The sequence below is a fragment of the Acanthochromis polyacanthus genome, chromosome 14 (genome assembly GCF_021347895.1).
Source record: "Acanthochromis polyacanthus isolate Apoly-LR-REF ecotype Palm Island chromosome 14, KAUST_Apoly_ChrSc, whole genome shotgun sequence".
Taxonomy (NCBI): Eukaryota; Metazoa; Chordata; class Actinopteri; family Pomacentridae; genus Acanthochromis; species Acanthochromis polyacanthus.
The window spans coordinates 24431295-24444521 of record NC_067126.1 but is presented as its reverse complement, the minus strand read 5'-3'; the positions used below and the strand labels follow the sequence as shown (position 1 = coordinate 24444521).

Genomic DNA, 13227 nt, shown 5'->3' with positions numbered 1-13227 from the left:
GAAAAAATTATGAATGCCCTTTGACGAAAATATATATTATTCACACACATATATAGAGCCATAACCTCCCATCGAGGGTATTGAATGCCGCAAGGTAAACTGGAAATCTTACCCTCACATGACATGCGATCGCTGCGCAAGTTATAGCCAACGGTGCAGGAGCAGCTACGTGTGTTCTCTGAAGTAGGGAAACAGAGCTGTGAGCATCCTCCGTTGTTCACCTGGCAGGGATTTCTACCTGAATGTTAAGCACAAGCAGCAAACAGTAAGGTACCATAAGTAGGTAGTGCATGTCCTTCTGTGCGTTTATCTGTATGTTTGCATGCTGATATGTGGGAGCCCGCTTACCTTTCTGACCTTCCCTGTCGTATACCTTCATGTGAACCACCCCACTCGTCTTGTTTCTGAGAATCACCATGTTCCGTCCATCTCTCTTGGTGACCGTTCCCAGCTGTGCCGATTCGTCATCTGCCCACCAGAGTTTGCCACCTACAACCAGTAGTAAAATTTTCTTAAAAATCTGGCCATACAGTCGTGGGAAGAAAGAAAAATATTAGACCACCCTAGTTTTCTTCAGTTTCTTGTTCATTTTAATGCCTGGTACAACTAAAGGTACATTTGCTTGGACAAATATAATGATAACAACAAAATATCTCACAAAAGTTCAATATAAGAGCAGATATCTAACCGTTTTCATGTTTTCATTTCTGTCCATTTTAGTCACATGATACACACAGAAGTCAGTACTTATTGGCATAACCATTGTTTTTGATGACTGCAGCCATGCATCTTGGCTTCTGATACTGTTCTTCTAGCCCATTCCTGTTGCACAAATTCAAACAAATTTGCTTTTTTGGGCTTGTGGTTCATCTACATTTTGTGTTTGATGATTTTTCACAGGTTTTCAATTGGATTTAGATCTGGTGATTGAGCACACCAAGGCATGGTTCCAATGTTCTCCATCCAGGTTTTAACTGACCTTGTCGTGTGGCAAGGAGCATTGTCTTGTTGGGAAATGCAATCATTCGAGGCAGGAAAGAGTTTTCCAGTTGACAGAAGAAGATTGTGTTCAAGAATTACTGTGCATTTGTCCTGTTCCACCCCTACTGAAAAAAACCCAGATCCTTGTGATCCCCAGCAAAGAGGAACCAGTTTGACTTCAGACCAGCTTCAAGAAGTCAGTTTCCAGCTGTCACTGCCAAACAAGTCACATTTCTTGACAGTGTCCACTCATTTTTAAGGTCCCTGGAGGTCTGACGATGATCCCTGACAGAGGAATGGATGAGTGCAAAGTCATCTAGTGGGGCAGAAAGACGTTTCCTGCCGCGACCAGCTAGAAATTTGTTTTTTCTTGGTGTAATGAATGGCTGTCTTGGAGATCTTCAGTTTTTTCACTCCCTGTCTCTCACTCATGTCAATTTCCAGGAGTACAAAAATGGCTGCCTTTGTGGTTTCACATAATTCTTTTGTTTTAGGCATTATGTGAGAGCTGACAACTTCTGAGTTGTGCTACGGCTTGAATGTAAGCAGGAAACCACTCTAGGTCTTTGCATTTGCAGGCCTGCTTATAATATGAAATGGCCTCTTATATACTCTGGGAATACAATGAAGCTTAAGCATGTCAAATAGGACATAAAGTATTAAGTAATCAGCTGCATTTTCTGTTGGGTTCATTGTATTTTTCAGGTAATATACCTTTAGTGGTACCAGGCATTAAAATGAAAAGAAAGTGAAGAAAGCAAGGGTGGTCTAATCATTTTTTTCCCATGTCTGCAGATGGATATTTAGTCAAAATGCAGTTGCACTTTTTTTGGTAACACTGCCACATGTTGTCTCTTTCACTGACAGATGTATGAAAAATCACATTGTGATGCAAAGAAGCCTTTCAAAACATATGCACACCACAATCAAATGTCGCCCTTCATCACCAATTCCAAGTGCAAATGGTGTGCTTCAGCTTGCACTCTAATCCCCCAAGGCTGGCACTCTTATGTCGTAAAGCCCCTTAATAATTGAGGCATTCTCTGAGCTGATTTGAGATTAAAGAGTGGGATACCCTGTTCCCTGCTCAGCCCACTTGCTGCCGATGATGTGTGCATCTTGCAGCCTTAAATCAGAGTTACTTTGATGTTTGGGAGAGGTTTTTCACTCCACCAAAGCTTTTCCATGAACTTCAACAAAAACAAGAGTTTCCAGTGTGAAGTGAAATAAGCATAACTGTGATTTTCCCCCAGCATGTCTACAAATAGATGCCCTTGGTACTCGAGCGATGCAGAACATGTACTGTAGTTGCTGTGCGTCATGATGCTTTATCTTCTACTCTAACAGAGTGGCTGTCTTGTCTGGCTCTGTGTGACAGTGAACATAGCCCTCCAGGCTTATGTAGTGCTGCCATCAAGAGCATAAGTGATGAGTGTGGCCTTGCAAACAGGCACATGCACAAAAGGCTCCGGACCCCAGCACATTAAGCCCACTCCCACCACACTGTCCACCAATTGTCACCTTTGTCCTCGGAAATCAGTGATGTGCAGTTCAAGTACTTCGCCACAGACTCTGCGGACATGACAGGAACTCTCAATTTTAAAAACCAACTGAAGTGCAAAATGGAAAAGAATCAGCCGTCCCCTCTTCTTACTGAACGAAAATTATAAAAGAGGTAGAGATGGACATGATTTTAGTGCTTTTTGACAGGGTCAAAACTAAAAAATATAGACCATTACTGTGAGAAGGCATGGCATAGGGACAAATTCATATTTATAGAGGCAAATTTGGCAATAATAAGGAAACATCTTCCATGACAAATCACAAGGATAAGAAAAGAAATCTTTTTTCCAAAGTCAAGTCATGTCGAATTCAATCAAGCTATTCATTTTGTAGAGAAAATTTAATAACTATACTGCTGACCAAAGTGCTTTAGAGTTCATTCAAATGAAAGAAGACAAGAGCCAAAGCCAAAAAGCAGCAATAAGAACAAAACAACAAATTAGAGACGAACAAACTTTGAAAAAATCAGGCAAAGCAGAAGCAAAAAGGTAAGTTTTAAGGTGATTTAAATTTAAAAAAAACGACCTGTGAGTGCAACATAACTCCTGGCTTTGGGCGCAGTGGTGGACTTCAGAGCAAGGAGAAACATAGAAACCCTCCACAGAGGAATTACTCTGCTAAACAGCAGCAGCAACCATTCATTAAAGGGCTCCTTCTTTTAATGCGACGTCTCTTACAAGTAAATTTCCTTTTATGTTCAGTGCTAATTCAAAAAATTCTGTGCTGCACCGTTCCTGCACATAGCCTGGTGCAGTGTAATACCCTCTTGAATATAACTAACCTTTCCTAAATGAGAAAGACATCATTTTGCAGTCATGACAATACACTGTAAAGAAATTCAACTACTCATTTTTTATTTACACAAAAGTGCTCCAGCATGTGTCCTTTAGATTTTATTTCAGTACCTAGAAGGTAGAAGGACATTCTTTTCTTCTTTTGCCATTTGATTATTGATATACAAAACATACAAAGAAACAATTCCTACTTGAATTAATAGCTTTAGGCTGAATGCCAACCTTAAAGGGAATGCGACACTTGTTTCCACAAATCAGACAAATCCCATGAGTGAGAATGACAGTCGACATGCAGTTTACAAAACATTACACCCTAGAGGGCATGCTAGCTGAGATTAGCTTTGCCCCCTGTGTTAATTTGATGCCGTGGGGACCACTGGCTTGGTGTGATTGCTCGCTTGTGGCGCATCATATTCAATTTCCACCTCAACTGCTAGTTTGATTCCAGGCAAGTCAAGACTGATGGATCACTCACATCTTCCAAACAGAAGGTTGTACTTTTCCTTCAAGCCAATCTAATTATTACAGAGCTTTAGGACTGGAGTGGGTTGACCTTGTGCCTTCGTTATACATTTTCAGAACCGACATGGACAACCACTGAGACATGCAAACAAAATGAAAAGGCAAACAGTAACAGAAGCACCACACGATGACACTGTGTGTCCATTTTAACATCCTCCTTTGAAGGAATTATAGATCCATCACGAGTAAATAATCTTTCGATGTTTATACGTAATGGTCCTTTGGAGTAACCTTAACCACTTCAAACACAACCAACTGATCAATGAGGCTTTCACAGATCGACAGAGAGAACAGAAACATGGCTAGACATATGCTCATTAATGTTGATTGGTTAAGTCACTACACACACAAGGCCTTAATTACTATCCTCATCTGAAGACACCTACAGTTTATTTGCCTGCCAAAGCAGATTGCACATGTATTTGTCAGTAAATCCGTATTGTAATCCAAACGGCGGCTGCAATGCACATTTGTTCATACTCTAATTAGTATTTAATTGGAGATGGTTGAACAAGAAGGACAAGAAGACAGAGTAAGGAGACTAAGGAGAATATTTCCGGTAAACAGAGTAAATCGTCAGCAAATGCACCTAATTGCATCTTACACCATGCAGACGAAACCGAATCTGCAGAAGAGACATTTCTCTGTAATGGTCATCACCAAGAGCCTCCCCACTTGCCAACAACAAAAGAAGCTCAGGAGTGGAAAATGACTTGTCTGGCTGCTGTTGTGCTGTCTTCCTCCAGCCTAATTTTTAGCTGACCCCACAGGTTTTTTACAGATTTATGCTCAATGGTCTATAGCAAAGGAGGGATGCATCTTGGTATGAGCAACTGAATGTCTGACAGAAAACAGTTGATGAGCATGATACCAAGTGTTTAGTTGCTCCAGTTTGCTTGAAAAACATGCAAATATGTGGAAAACCTTTACTAAACCATAGTATTTTAACACTTAATAAGACATCTTCAGCCACATCGCATGCTTTATACGAACACTGATAGATCAGCAAGTATACAAAAAGTGAGTGAAGACAACTATTCCATGCCACAAGAAAAATTAAACAGATCTTATGATTGTTAAACACTATATTTACAATATATGATATCTATGTTGCTGACGTTGAGCCACTGCAAAGTTTCTCTGCTTAACAAAATGCAATAATATTACAGTACAGTGCTTTTCATTCCGCCATTCAATTTTCTCAACATAACAAAATGCCATTAATTGTGATTGATGGAGACTCACAGACATCATTTCACTGTTTTGCTGTACCTGCTCCTGTGCAGGAACCAAGCCGTTAGTCTATGTCAGCCTGCATTCTATCTCCCATTTGTGAAATGCAGTAATGAAGTCTCCAACGTCCATTCCTCCATAGTCAAAGTCTTTACCATAAGAGATGCTCATAAAAATGAACCCAGAAGATCTGGCTTACAGTTGCAGAATGCTAACAGCTAACAAAAGCCTGGGATTCCATTTTACCACTACTGTGTTATTCCGTAACTCTGTAATTAATGCTCTCTGTACATGCTGACAGATACCCACCACACAGGAAATGAAGTCCTGTCATGATTAATAACATGCTTCAGGAACACAAAGTACCAGTTGGGCAACACTGTTTTATTTTATATTTTAAAATTTTATTTTTCTTTCAAACCCCCAACTCCCCCTCCCAAAAAAACCCAATTTGTGCCAGGCCCCCACACACAACCAACAACTGTCTGCTCAGTATGTTTCTCTCTTCTCATTACCAATCTTGGCACGCAAAATGCATTCACATAGCTCACTGAGAGACTTCCCAATTGTCAAGATTGCAGCAGTGCAGAAGTGAGACAATTTAAATTTCTAATTCTGGTCTTCTGTTCAAAAAAATAAATAAAAATAAAAAAGGCATTAAAGAGTAAAATGACTGAAATGTGATTTCTTACCTGTCTGAAGTGTATACCGATCAGTCACAACATTAAAATCACTTACAGAGTGAAATGTATCACATTGATCAGACTGACAGTGCAATCTTCTGCTGGGAAACTTTGGATCGTGACATTCATAGATCCTACTTTGACACATGCCACCACCTAAACACCGTTTGATGATCTGATCACCAAGTACCACTTTACACGGGTAGAAGGCAGTGTAAAGTGGTACTAATTGTCAGCCTGTGAGCATGTAGGGAAAAAAAGATGAGGAGATGGAAAAAAATTGATTTGTAGAAGCAAACCCTGTGAGCTACATGCATGTTTTGATGTGAAGTACAAGTAAGATTTCATCATCACAGCATGGTGCCTGATATTTCACAGGGTTTCTAAATGAACCTATGGGTTGATGGATGGTGTGACACATTGGATTTAGCATGGATACCGAGAATCTACACGTAATGAACATCCCCCACCCTTTTCATTATGAGAGGGGCGAGGAAATCGATCATGAGTCATTGTTGCGTTGTGTTTTAATTACCTAATGCCCCTGCCACTTCGCACAAAGTGAAGCGCAACTGTTCCACCGACTGCCTAAATGGTTCCATTCTCGAGCCACTTAGCTGGTTAAACATGTAATCCCCTCACACTCTCTGAGTAATCCCCAGCGGCAATCTGATGCACTTGTGACAAACTCCACTCACCCATCACAGCCAGAGCTGTGCCTTTGGCTAACTCCCTCTTTAGAGACTCCAGCACTTCCAGCCCGCCGCCGTCCAGATTGCACCTGTTGATTGTGCCATTGGCCGAGCTGATCCAGTACAGCTTGTTGGCAGTGAAGTCTATTGAGAGACCTGAGAAGAAGAAAAGGAGAAACTGAACACCAGGTGAGCACTCATTGTGCTAAGATTTAATTGGAAACAGGACTTGACTTTTAAACACACCAGGATTTTGAAAATCAATAACAAAGTCCGTCATTAGAGATATATATATAAAAAAATTGCAAATAAAATTAAAACAAAATCCAAAAAATAGTAGAACAGAGCTTGATCAGCATTATACATGCTACATAAATGTTTGATGGTTATTATTAAAATATTGTAATTTGTGATGTTACAGTAACCAGAAGATTATTCCTGAAAAATCAGTTTCTTTCCACTGCATTTTAAACTGTACCAAGTTCCATAATGTGGCAAAAAAGATACAAATAGCTCCATATCTTGGCTATAATAAATATGTTACACTGTGAACCCATATAAAAATAATAATAAAAAAATGTTTATTTTCACTTAAACAGCATTGCAACAGTGCATTTCAAGACTGCATGACCTTACATTTACATACTGCACTTTCTACGCCTCTGGTTGAGTGAGGATGAATACGAAAGTTTGCTCGTACGTACAGTATGCGTGGAGGATTTATTTAAAAGAAGTCCAGCTGGCATAAAAGATACACAAGAATGGGGATGACTGCTTTCTTTTTTTTCTCTTGGTATGATGACATGATGGTTTTTCATAGAATATCGCTCGTAATGGTGGGAGCTGGGAGCAATTTCAGTTGTATACCTCTTGGACAACTTACTGTCTCCCACCATGTGTTGGATTTATGTCTGGCAGATTCACAGTCACAATGCGTCATTAATTTACTCTTGTCCCCAGGTCTAACCCATAATCATAAATGAAGCCAGTGAAATACGGCGCGCCCCGCTATCTGTACTGCTGACAGGCCTGGGAGAATGAAGAAATAGAGAGAAGACAATGCTGCTCCGTGCGACAAATGGGGAGTTTGACCTTGAGCTATGTAACAACAGCTACTAGAGATGAAGACCAGCTGATGGCTTTTTGCTAAATCAAGCTGCAATTACTTACTAAAGCATGGATCCATGTGGGGAAAGAGTTTACACTCAAAAGGCAAAGGGATGAGCTTAATAATAGAAACATCAGTCTAATGAACATGTAGAAAAGATTCACATCAGGCAGCAGTCACTGGTCCTCGTGAATAATAGGAGATATGATCTCTTTGAAAATCTGTGCTGTGCAATGACTAGACTGCTATGCGAATACATACTACAACATCATCTCAGCAAGAAAGGCTCAGTTGCCAAAAGCCACACTTCAGCTAATTACTGCACTTCCTCCATTGCCCTCAAGAAAGAGGTACAGACCCATTAAAGCCGCACCTCCAGATTCACCACAATGTTTTACCCAAGTGCAATATGGGTACTGAACACATAATTTTCTTGTGCAATATATTCATCTCTGCTGCCGTTGGTCGTCATGTTTTTTCTTCTTACTGTCTTCTCGGCTCTTTGTGTACATATATTTATAATTTTTATCTATTTGTCTTATTTGTATTCTGCACAGAGTTGTCTTTTAATTTTATTGTACATTGTGTGTGTATAATGACAAAAAAAAAGCATTCCATTCTGTTCTATTTTATTCTATACACTTGGATACAGGTGACCTTGAAATGAAATGAAAAAGATTCTGCAGTGATCACTTTGTGGTCAGTACATCATAGCAGAGGAGAACTGCTTGAACTAATTCTCACAGTCAATCATGCTAATCATTGTCTCGGTAAGGTTTAACTCTTTAACATAGTTCATTAACTTCTTATCGATCTTTTCTTCATTCTGTCATGACATCAAATTAAACATACCCAGTTCTGATTTCTAGGAAATGACTTCTAATTTTGATTCTCACATTTTTACTTTACCCTCAGTACACTGTAAAGATCCCATTATTCCAAAGAACACATGCAACAAAAAATTTCCATGTGGAAAACGTATCAATAACATCATTACAATGAAAGGATCACGCAAAACCTTCAATAAACAAGCATCCGTTCCAGAAAAAACAGGGTTCTACAGCATTAAATCTTTTGCTGTTCTTGTTGCTACGGTGTGAGCAGGAAAATAACAACAAAAAAAACCCCCACCAAAAAACAACCTTGCCCTTTCAAAAGAAGTGAGCATTCCATCTCTATTTGCATATATGTCACTACAAACTACAGGTACAAAAACAACAGCACCTCCATGTCCACACTCGTGAATAGTTTAAAGAATAATCCAACAGTGAGCGAAGAAGACTTAATTACCACAGCTAGCAGGGTGGGTTGGAACAATGCTGCGGAGTTGTACAGCTTTTCAAAGGCAACAAAGGCAGTGTGCAGCAGGTAAAGCAGAACACATGACCTCATCACGCTATGTGGAAGCCAACCCTTAGCAGATGGATGTGGGATAGCATGGATTAAAGCAATATGCAGTCCACAGTAAAGCCAATAACATTACAAAGCACTTGAAAAGCAGCAGTTCTGGCTATGACATTGCGCCATGACGGATCCCTTTATTCTATACTTGTAGAGTGATGTCCTGTTAAGAAGAAGTTGTAACATCAAAGCATGGTGTAAACTCTTTAAAAGTCATCATGTTGTCCGTAAATGGACAGAAATACTTGTCAGATATCTTCTGACAAGGGCACAATCAACACAAAGAGAAACTGGGTGCTTTTTTTCTTTCAAATTCGATTTAAATGGGAGTAATTCAACTAAGAAAGAAATAGCGAACGATGTAAGTCTACACAAGTAACATGCTTTTCCAATGTAACCTTGATGTAGGTTTCAACACCATTCCAGCATGGAATGATATAAGCTTTACCAGACACTTTGACACCTTTACTCAAAGAGTGACTTTGACATTGCCTGTTGAGATAGCATCACACGTGAGGAAGTGAAGGTTTCTTTCTGATTCCTGTTGATGTCGTGGATACAGATTAAATGTCAACAGCTACAAATATCACATACGATACAGTTTGCAAAAGTCACTGTGTGCACATAAACTGATTAAAATGGATTAGGACAAACTGAGCTTATGGTAACTTTCATGTTAAATCTTTATTGGATTATCTTTGTCATACTGTAGTTGAAATGGGGAAGTTACTCGAAATTAATTTGGAAAGAAGGAACACAGATGCAAAGTGGTGCTTGAAGAGGCACAGCTGTCGACGCTGGAAGATTTTGTCAAATTAAAATACCTTAAACCCACCCAGAACCAAATAAAACTTAGCTTTGTCTCTTGAATTTGTGGTACTAAGACTTTGCAGAGAGCCATCACACAGTAGCCCCATTACTAAACAAATCGAGTCAACCCAAGCTATTGGGAAAACAGGGCAAATCATGCAAATGCTTTAATCTGGTTATTTATATTCCAATCTAGTCAGTGATAGCAAAATATGAGGTCTTGTTCTGTATGCTCTCCAAAAGCTCTCATACTGACCTACAGGGTCCCTCTGATTCTGGTGCAGGACCTTGCTGTTACTCCCATCCATGTTGGCCATGTTAATGGTGTTGCCATCTGTCCAATAGATTTTCCTGTGTGGGAAGGTGTGAAGAAAATAGGCAGTAATCCAATTAGGCACAAGCTATCATGAGGTTTACAACATAATCAATGCATGCTTTGTTTGTTTTATGTTTGTTTTTCTAATGTAATTAGAACCACAAATTGAATGTAAGCCAATAGATTTGTTCCATCTGACAACCTTGTAAGAATAAGCCCAAACATTTCGAGCTTGTATAACAGTTTCTTTACAACAAGGTGTTGATCCCTCTTTGGTACAGGTGAGGTTTCTTAATACTATGGACTGAAGGTAAAGAATTCATGAAGTGGACAGACTGCTCTAATCTACTTACCCCTTGGCAGGGTGCACTACAAGGCACCTTGGCTTATCAATGCCGTGGATGATGGACGTCTTTAGGGACCCATCAAAGCGAGCCACATTGATTTGTGACTCGTCATTTTCAGAGCTGAGCCAGTATAAGTTCTTGGAAAGCCAGTCTAAAGCCAGACCACGGCAGTTCACTATATCTGTCAAGAAGTGCATGAAAAAGCTGTTATTCTTGCATGCTTTACAAAACGGAAATAACTAGCAGATATGTCAACTAAAGTACAGCTAACAAAGAAAATTAGGGAATAAATGATCCAAACAAATGATGTGTACTTTACACACATACATCTTTGTTAGATTTAGCAATTATACCAAAATACAATAAATCCATTTAGAAAAGAAACGTTCAAAAACTTCAATGGGCTATGCATGAATGTCTAGCATGCACTTACCTGAGGAAATGATGGTCTCTAGCTGGGTGCCATTGATGAATGCTCGTTTGATGGTTTGCGTTTTGATATCAGCCCAGTAGATCCTCTCCTCCTGAGCATCATAGTCCACCACAGTGACGTCATCAATGTCCGGCACCGTTAGTGCCGTCATGACGTTCATGTAAGGATTGTCAATGTCCACGCCACGGATTTCAGACCGCCGCACATAAAGGAGGAACCTTTTCAACGCTGGTGAGATAATAAAGTAGGCAATCAACTGAGACAGTGCACAGCTGCTGGTCTTTTGTTGGCAGATCCAGGTGAAGGTGTGGTAATAACACCCAGATGTAAATGATGGTGTCAATCAGAAGGGAGACGAAAATACCTCTCCTGTTTTTTTCCACTTTGATAGCGTAAGGAGGAGCCATAAAAAATGCAGAAGGCGTTCTCACTCACCAAAGCAGGATTGTTTGTTGGTCGAAAGCTTCATGAGATGTGGACAGGTGCAGGACGCAGTGCGGTTGTAATTGATGAGACACAGATGTGAGCAGGGACCACGTCCATCATTTTCCTCACATGGGTTAGAGGCTGATGGGATGAGAGGAAATAGAAAGAAGAAAAAATTACTTCAGAACACTCAGCATAAGATGATAAGAAAAGGCATCGGCCAGGATAAATACTGGACGCGAACAGGCCTGACAGCCTTTGCAACATGACATTTACAGACTTGTCTGAGTTTGCAACAAAGAGACAAAGAAATAGCTGAAAATAACTAGGATTACAGTTTTGTTCTTGCAGCATAGCAGCAGAGAGATAAAGCATGAAATCATGGCAGCTCTGAGAAAAATTCTGGCACGAATTTCCAATAAAGGTTACACAGTTTTGGTATGAGAGATGGTTATTTTATGCAAAGTTGCTTTACTCATCTTCTGCAAATGCTGGCTTTTTAGGTTTCTCCCTTGTTGAAAATGTTCCAAAGAGGTTAGGAGATGCAGAAATAAATGAGAAAAAATAAGTTAAATTGTGCTTTTCATAAATTAAGGGCGACATTGTCTCTGTATCCCGCTACCTCAGGGTAGCAGGACAGTTCAGGTTAAGACCCTCAGCTGCTGACATTTTCTACTAGATTTGCACATTTCAGTAAATACAGATGAGATGCATTTGAAGGGTTATTTCTATTTCTTACAATTTCTTACTCTATTCAGAATAAATCACCTCAGCCAGACTAAAGAAAATCACCCACAGTTCAATAACGTCCCATCATGCTGCAGTCACATTTCATGCACCGAACACGACCATTTCTCCACTCTTTCCCCACATCTACTCTGGATGATTCATGTCAAACAAGCTCATTCAAAGTTCATTTCCTGGGGTCCTTCAGCAACATATTTGAGAATCCCATTGCATCGCAAATGTGGCTCATTTAAAATTGAAAAAATAAAAACAACTCTGTCTCAGCAAGCTGGAAACAGCACCCAGCTGACTCAGTTTGCTAATAGGCGGGCGTCTGAACAGCACTGCTTCCACCTGAATCATGCTCTTGAGGGATGACAGACAGCAACAGCAGAGCCAAGGTGTTTGCTCTAAACTGTCAGATTTATTTGCAGCAACTAGATTAAAAAATGAGCACACTGCCTTCGCAAGGGAGCGAACATTGTGTTCCTAAATATGAGGGGGGAAAAAAAACATTCATTTTCAATACAAATGACATACAGAGCCTTTGACAAATGTGACAGAAAACTGCTACATCTGAGATTAATGCAAGTACAGGAATGCATCAATACCCTAACAATTCTGTTATATTTTGGTTAAAACATTTATTTATAATTATGGAATCAATACAGGTCTCTCGATAGTACTCTGTCTATAATCATCTGTTAGAAATGCCAGACATTGGCACTGCCAATCTACCCTCTAATTTGCAAACTTGTTACCCATTCACACGTGTAATTATTGCCTTGCCTTTCAAATGATATGTATTGTAGTTGAAGACTGGCCATGCCTCCAGTGGAGCTCCACTGTGGCACTGGTCCAATAGCTCCTAAGACAAGCTGGGCTCTTGATGTCCAGGTCTCCCATCTCCATCACACCCCTAACTGTCTTTTCCTCGGGTCCAGATGTTGAGAGTCTAGTGGAGCGTCACATCTCCAGGCATTGGTTCTGGCTAGAGTGGATAATAGTCAACTCCCCCCTCCAGTTGAGCTCTTTTAAAAAGGATTAGGTACGCTTACTGTCTTCTTTGGAAATGCAGTCCCATTTGCTCACACTTATCTCATGAACACTCATGAGAATCCAGATACAGGAAGGAAACAAGTAAATTAACGTGTGACACACTGGCGAAGCAGTGGGATCGCTGAACAGATGT

General features: G+C 40.0%; 1 protein-coding gene across 4 annotated transcripts in view; it reads right to left on the bottom strand.

Annotated features, from left to right (window-relative positions):
- Positions 1–13227, bottom strand: part of lrp1bb (low density lipoprotein receptor-related protein 1Bb) — a 270427-nt gene that overhangs the window by 88971 nt on the left and 168229 nt on the right. For all 4 annotated transcript variants that reach the window (XM_051958593.1, XM_051958591.1, XM_051958592.1 and 1 more), the window contains 7 exons: positions 11319–11450; positions 10884–11111; positions 10457–10631; positions 10044–10138; positions 6475–6624; positions 349–489; positions 113–238 (listed from right to left, as the gene is read on the bottom strand). In XM_051958593.1, the coding sequence (XP_051814553.1) occupies positions 113–238; positions 349–489; positions 6475–6624; positions 10044–10138; positions 10457–10631; positions 10884–11111; positions 11319–11450 (1047 nt within the window). The remainder of the gene's footprint in view (positions 1–112; positions 239–348; positions 490–6474; positions 6625–10043; positions 10139–10456; positions 10632–10883; positions 11112–11318; positions 11451–13227) is intronic.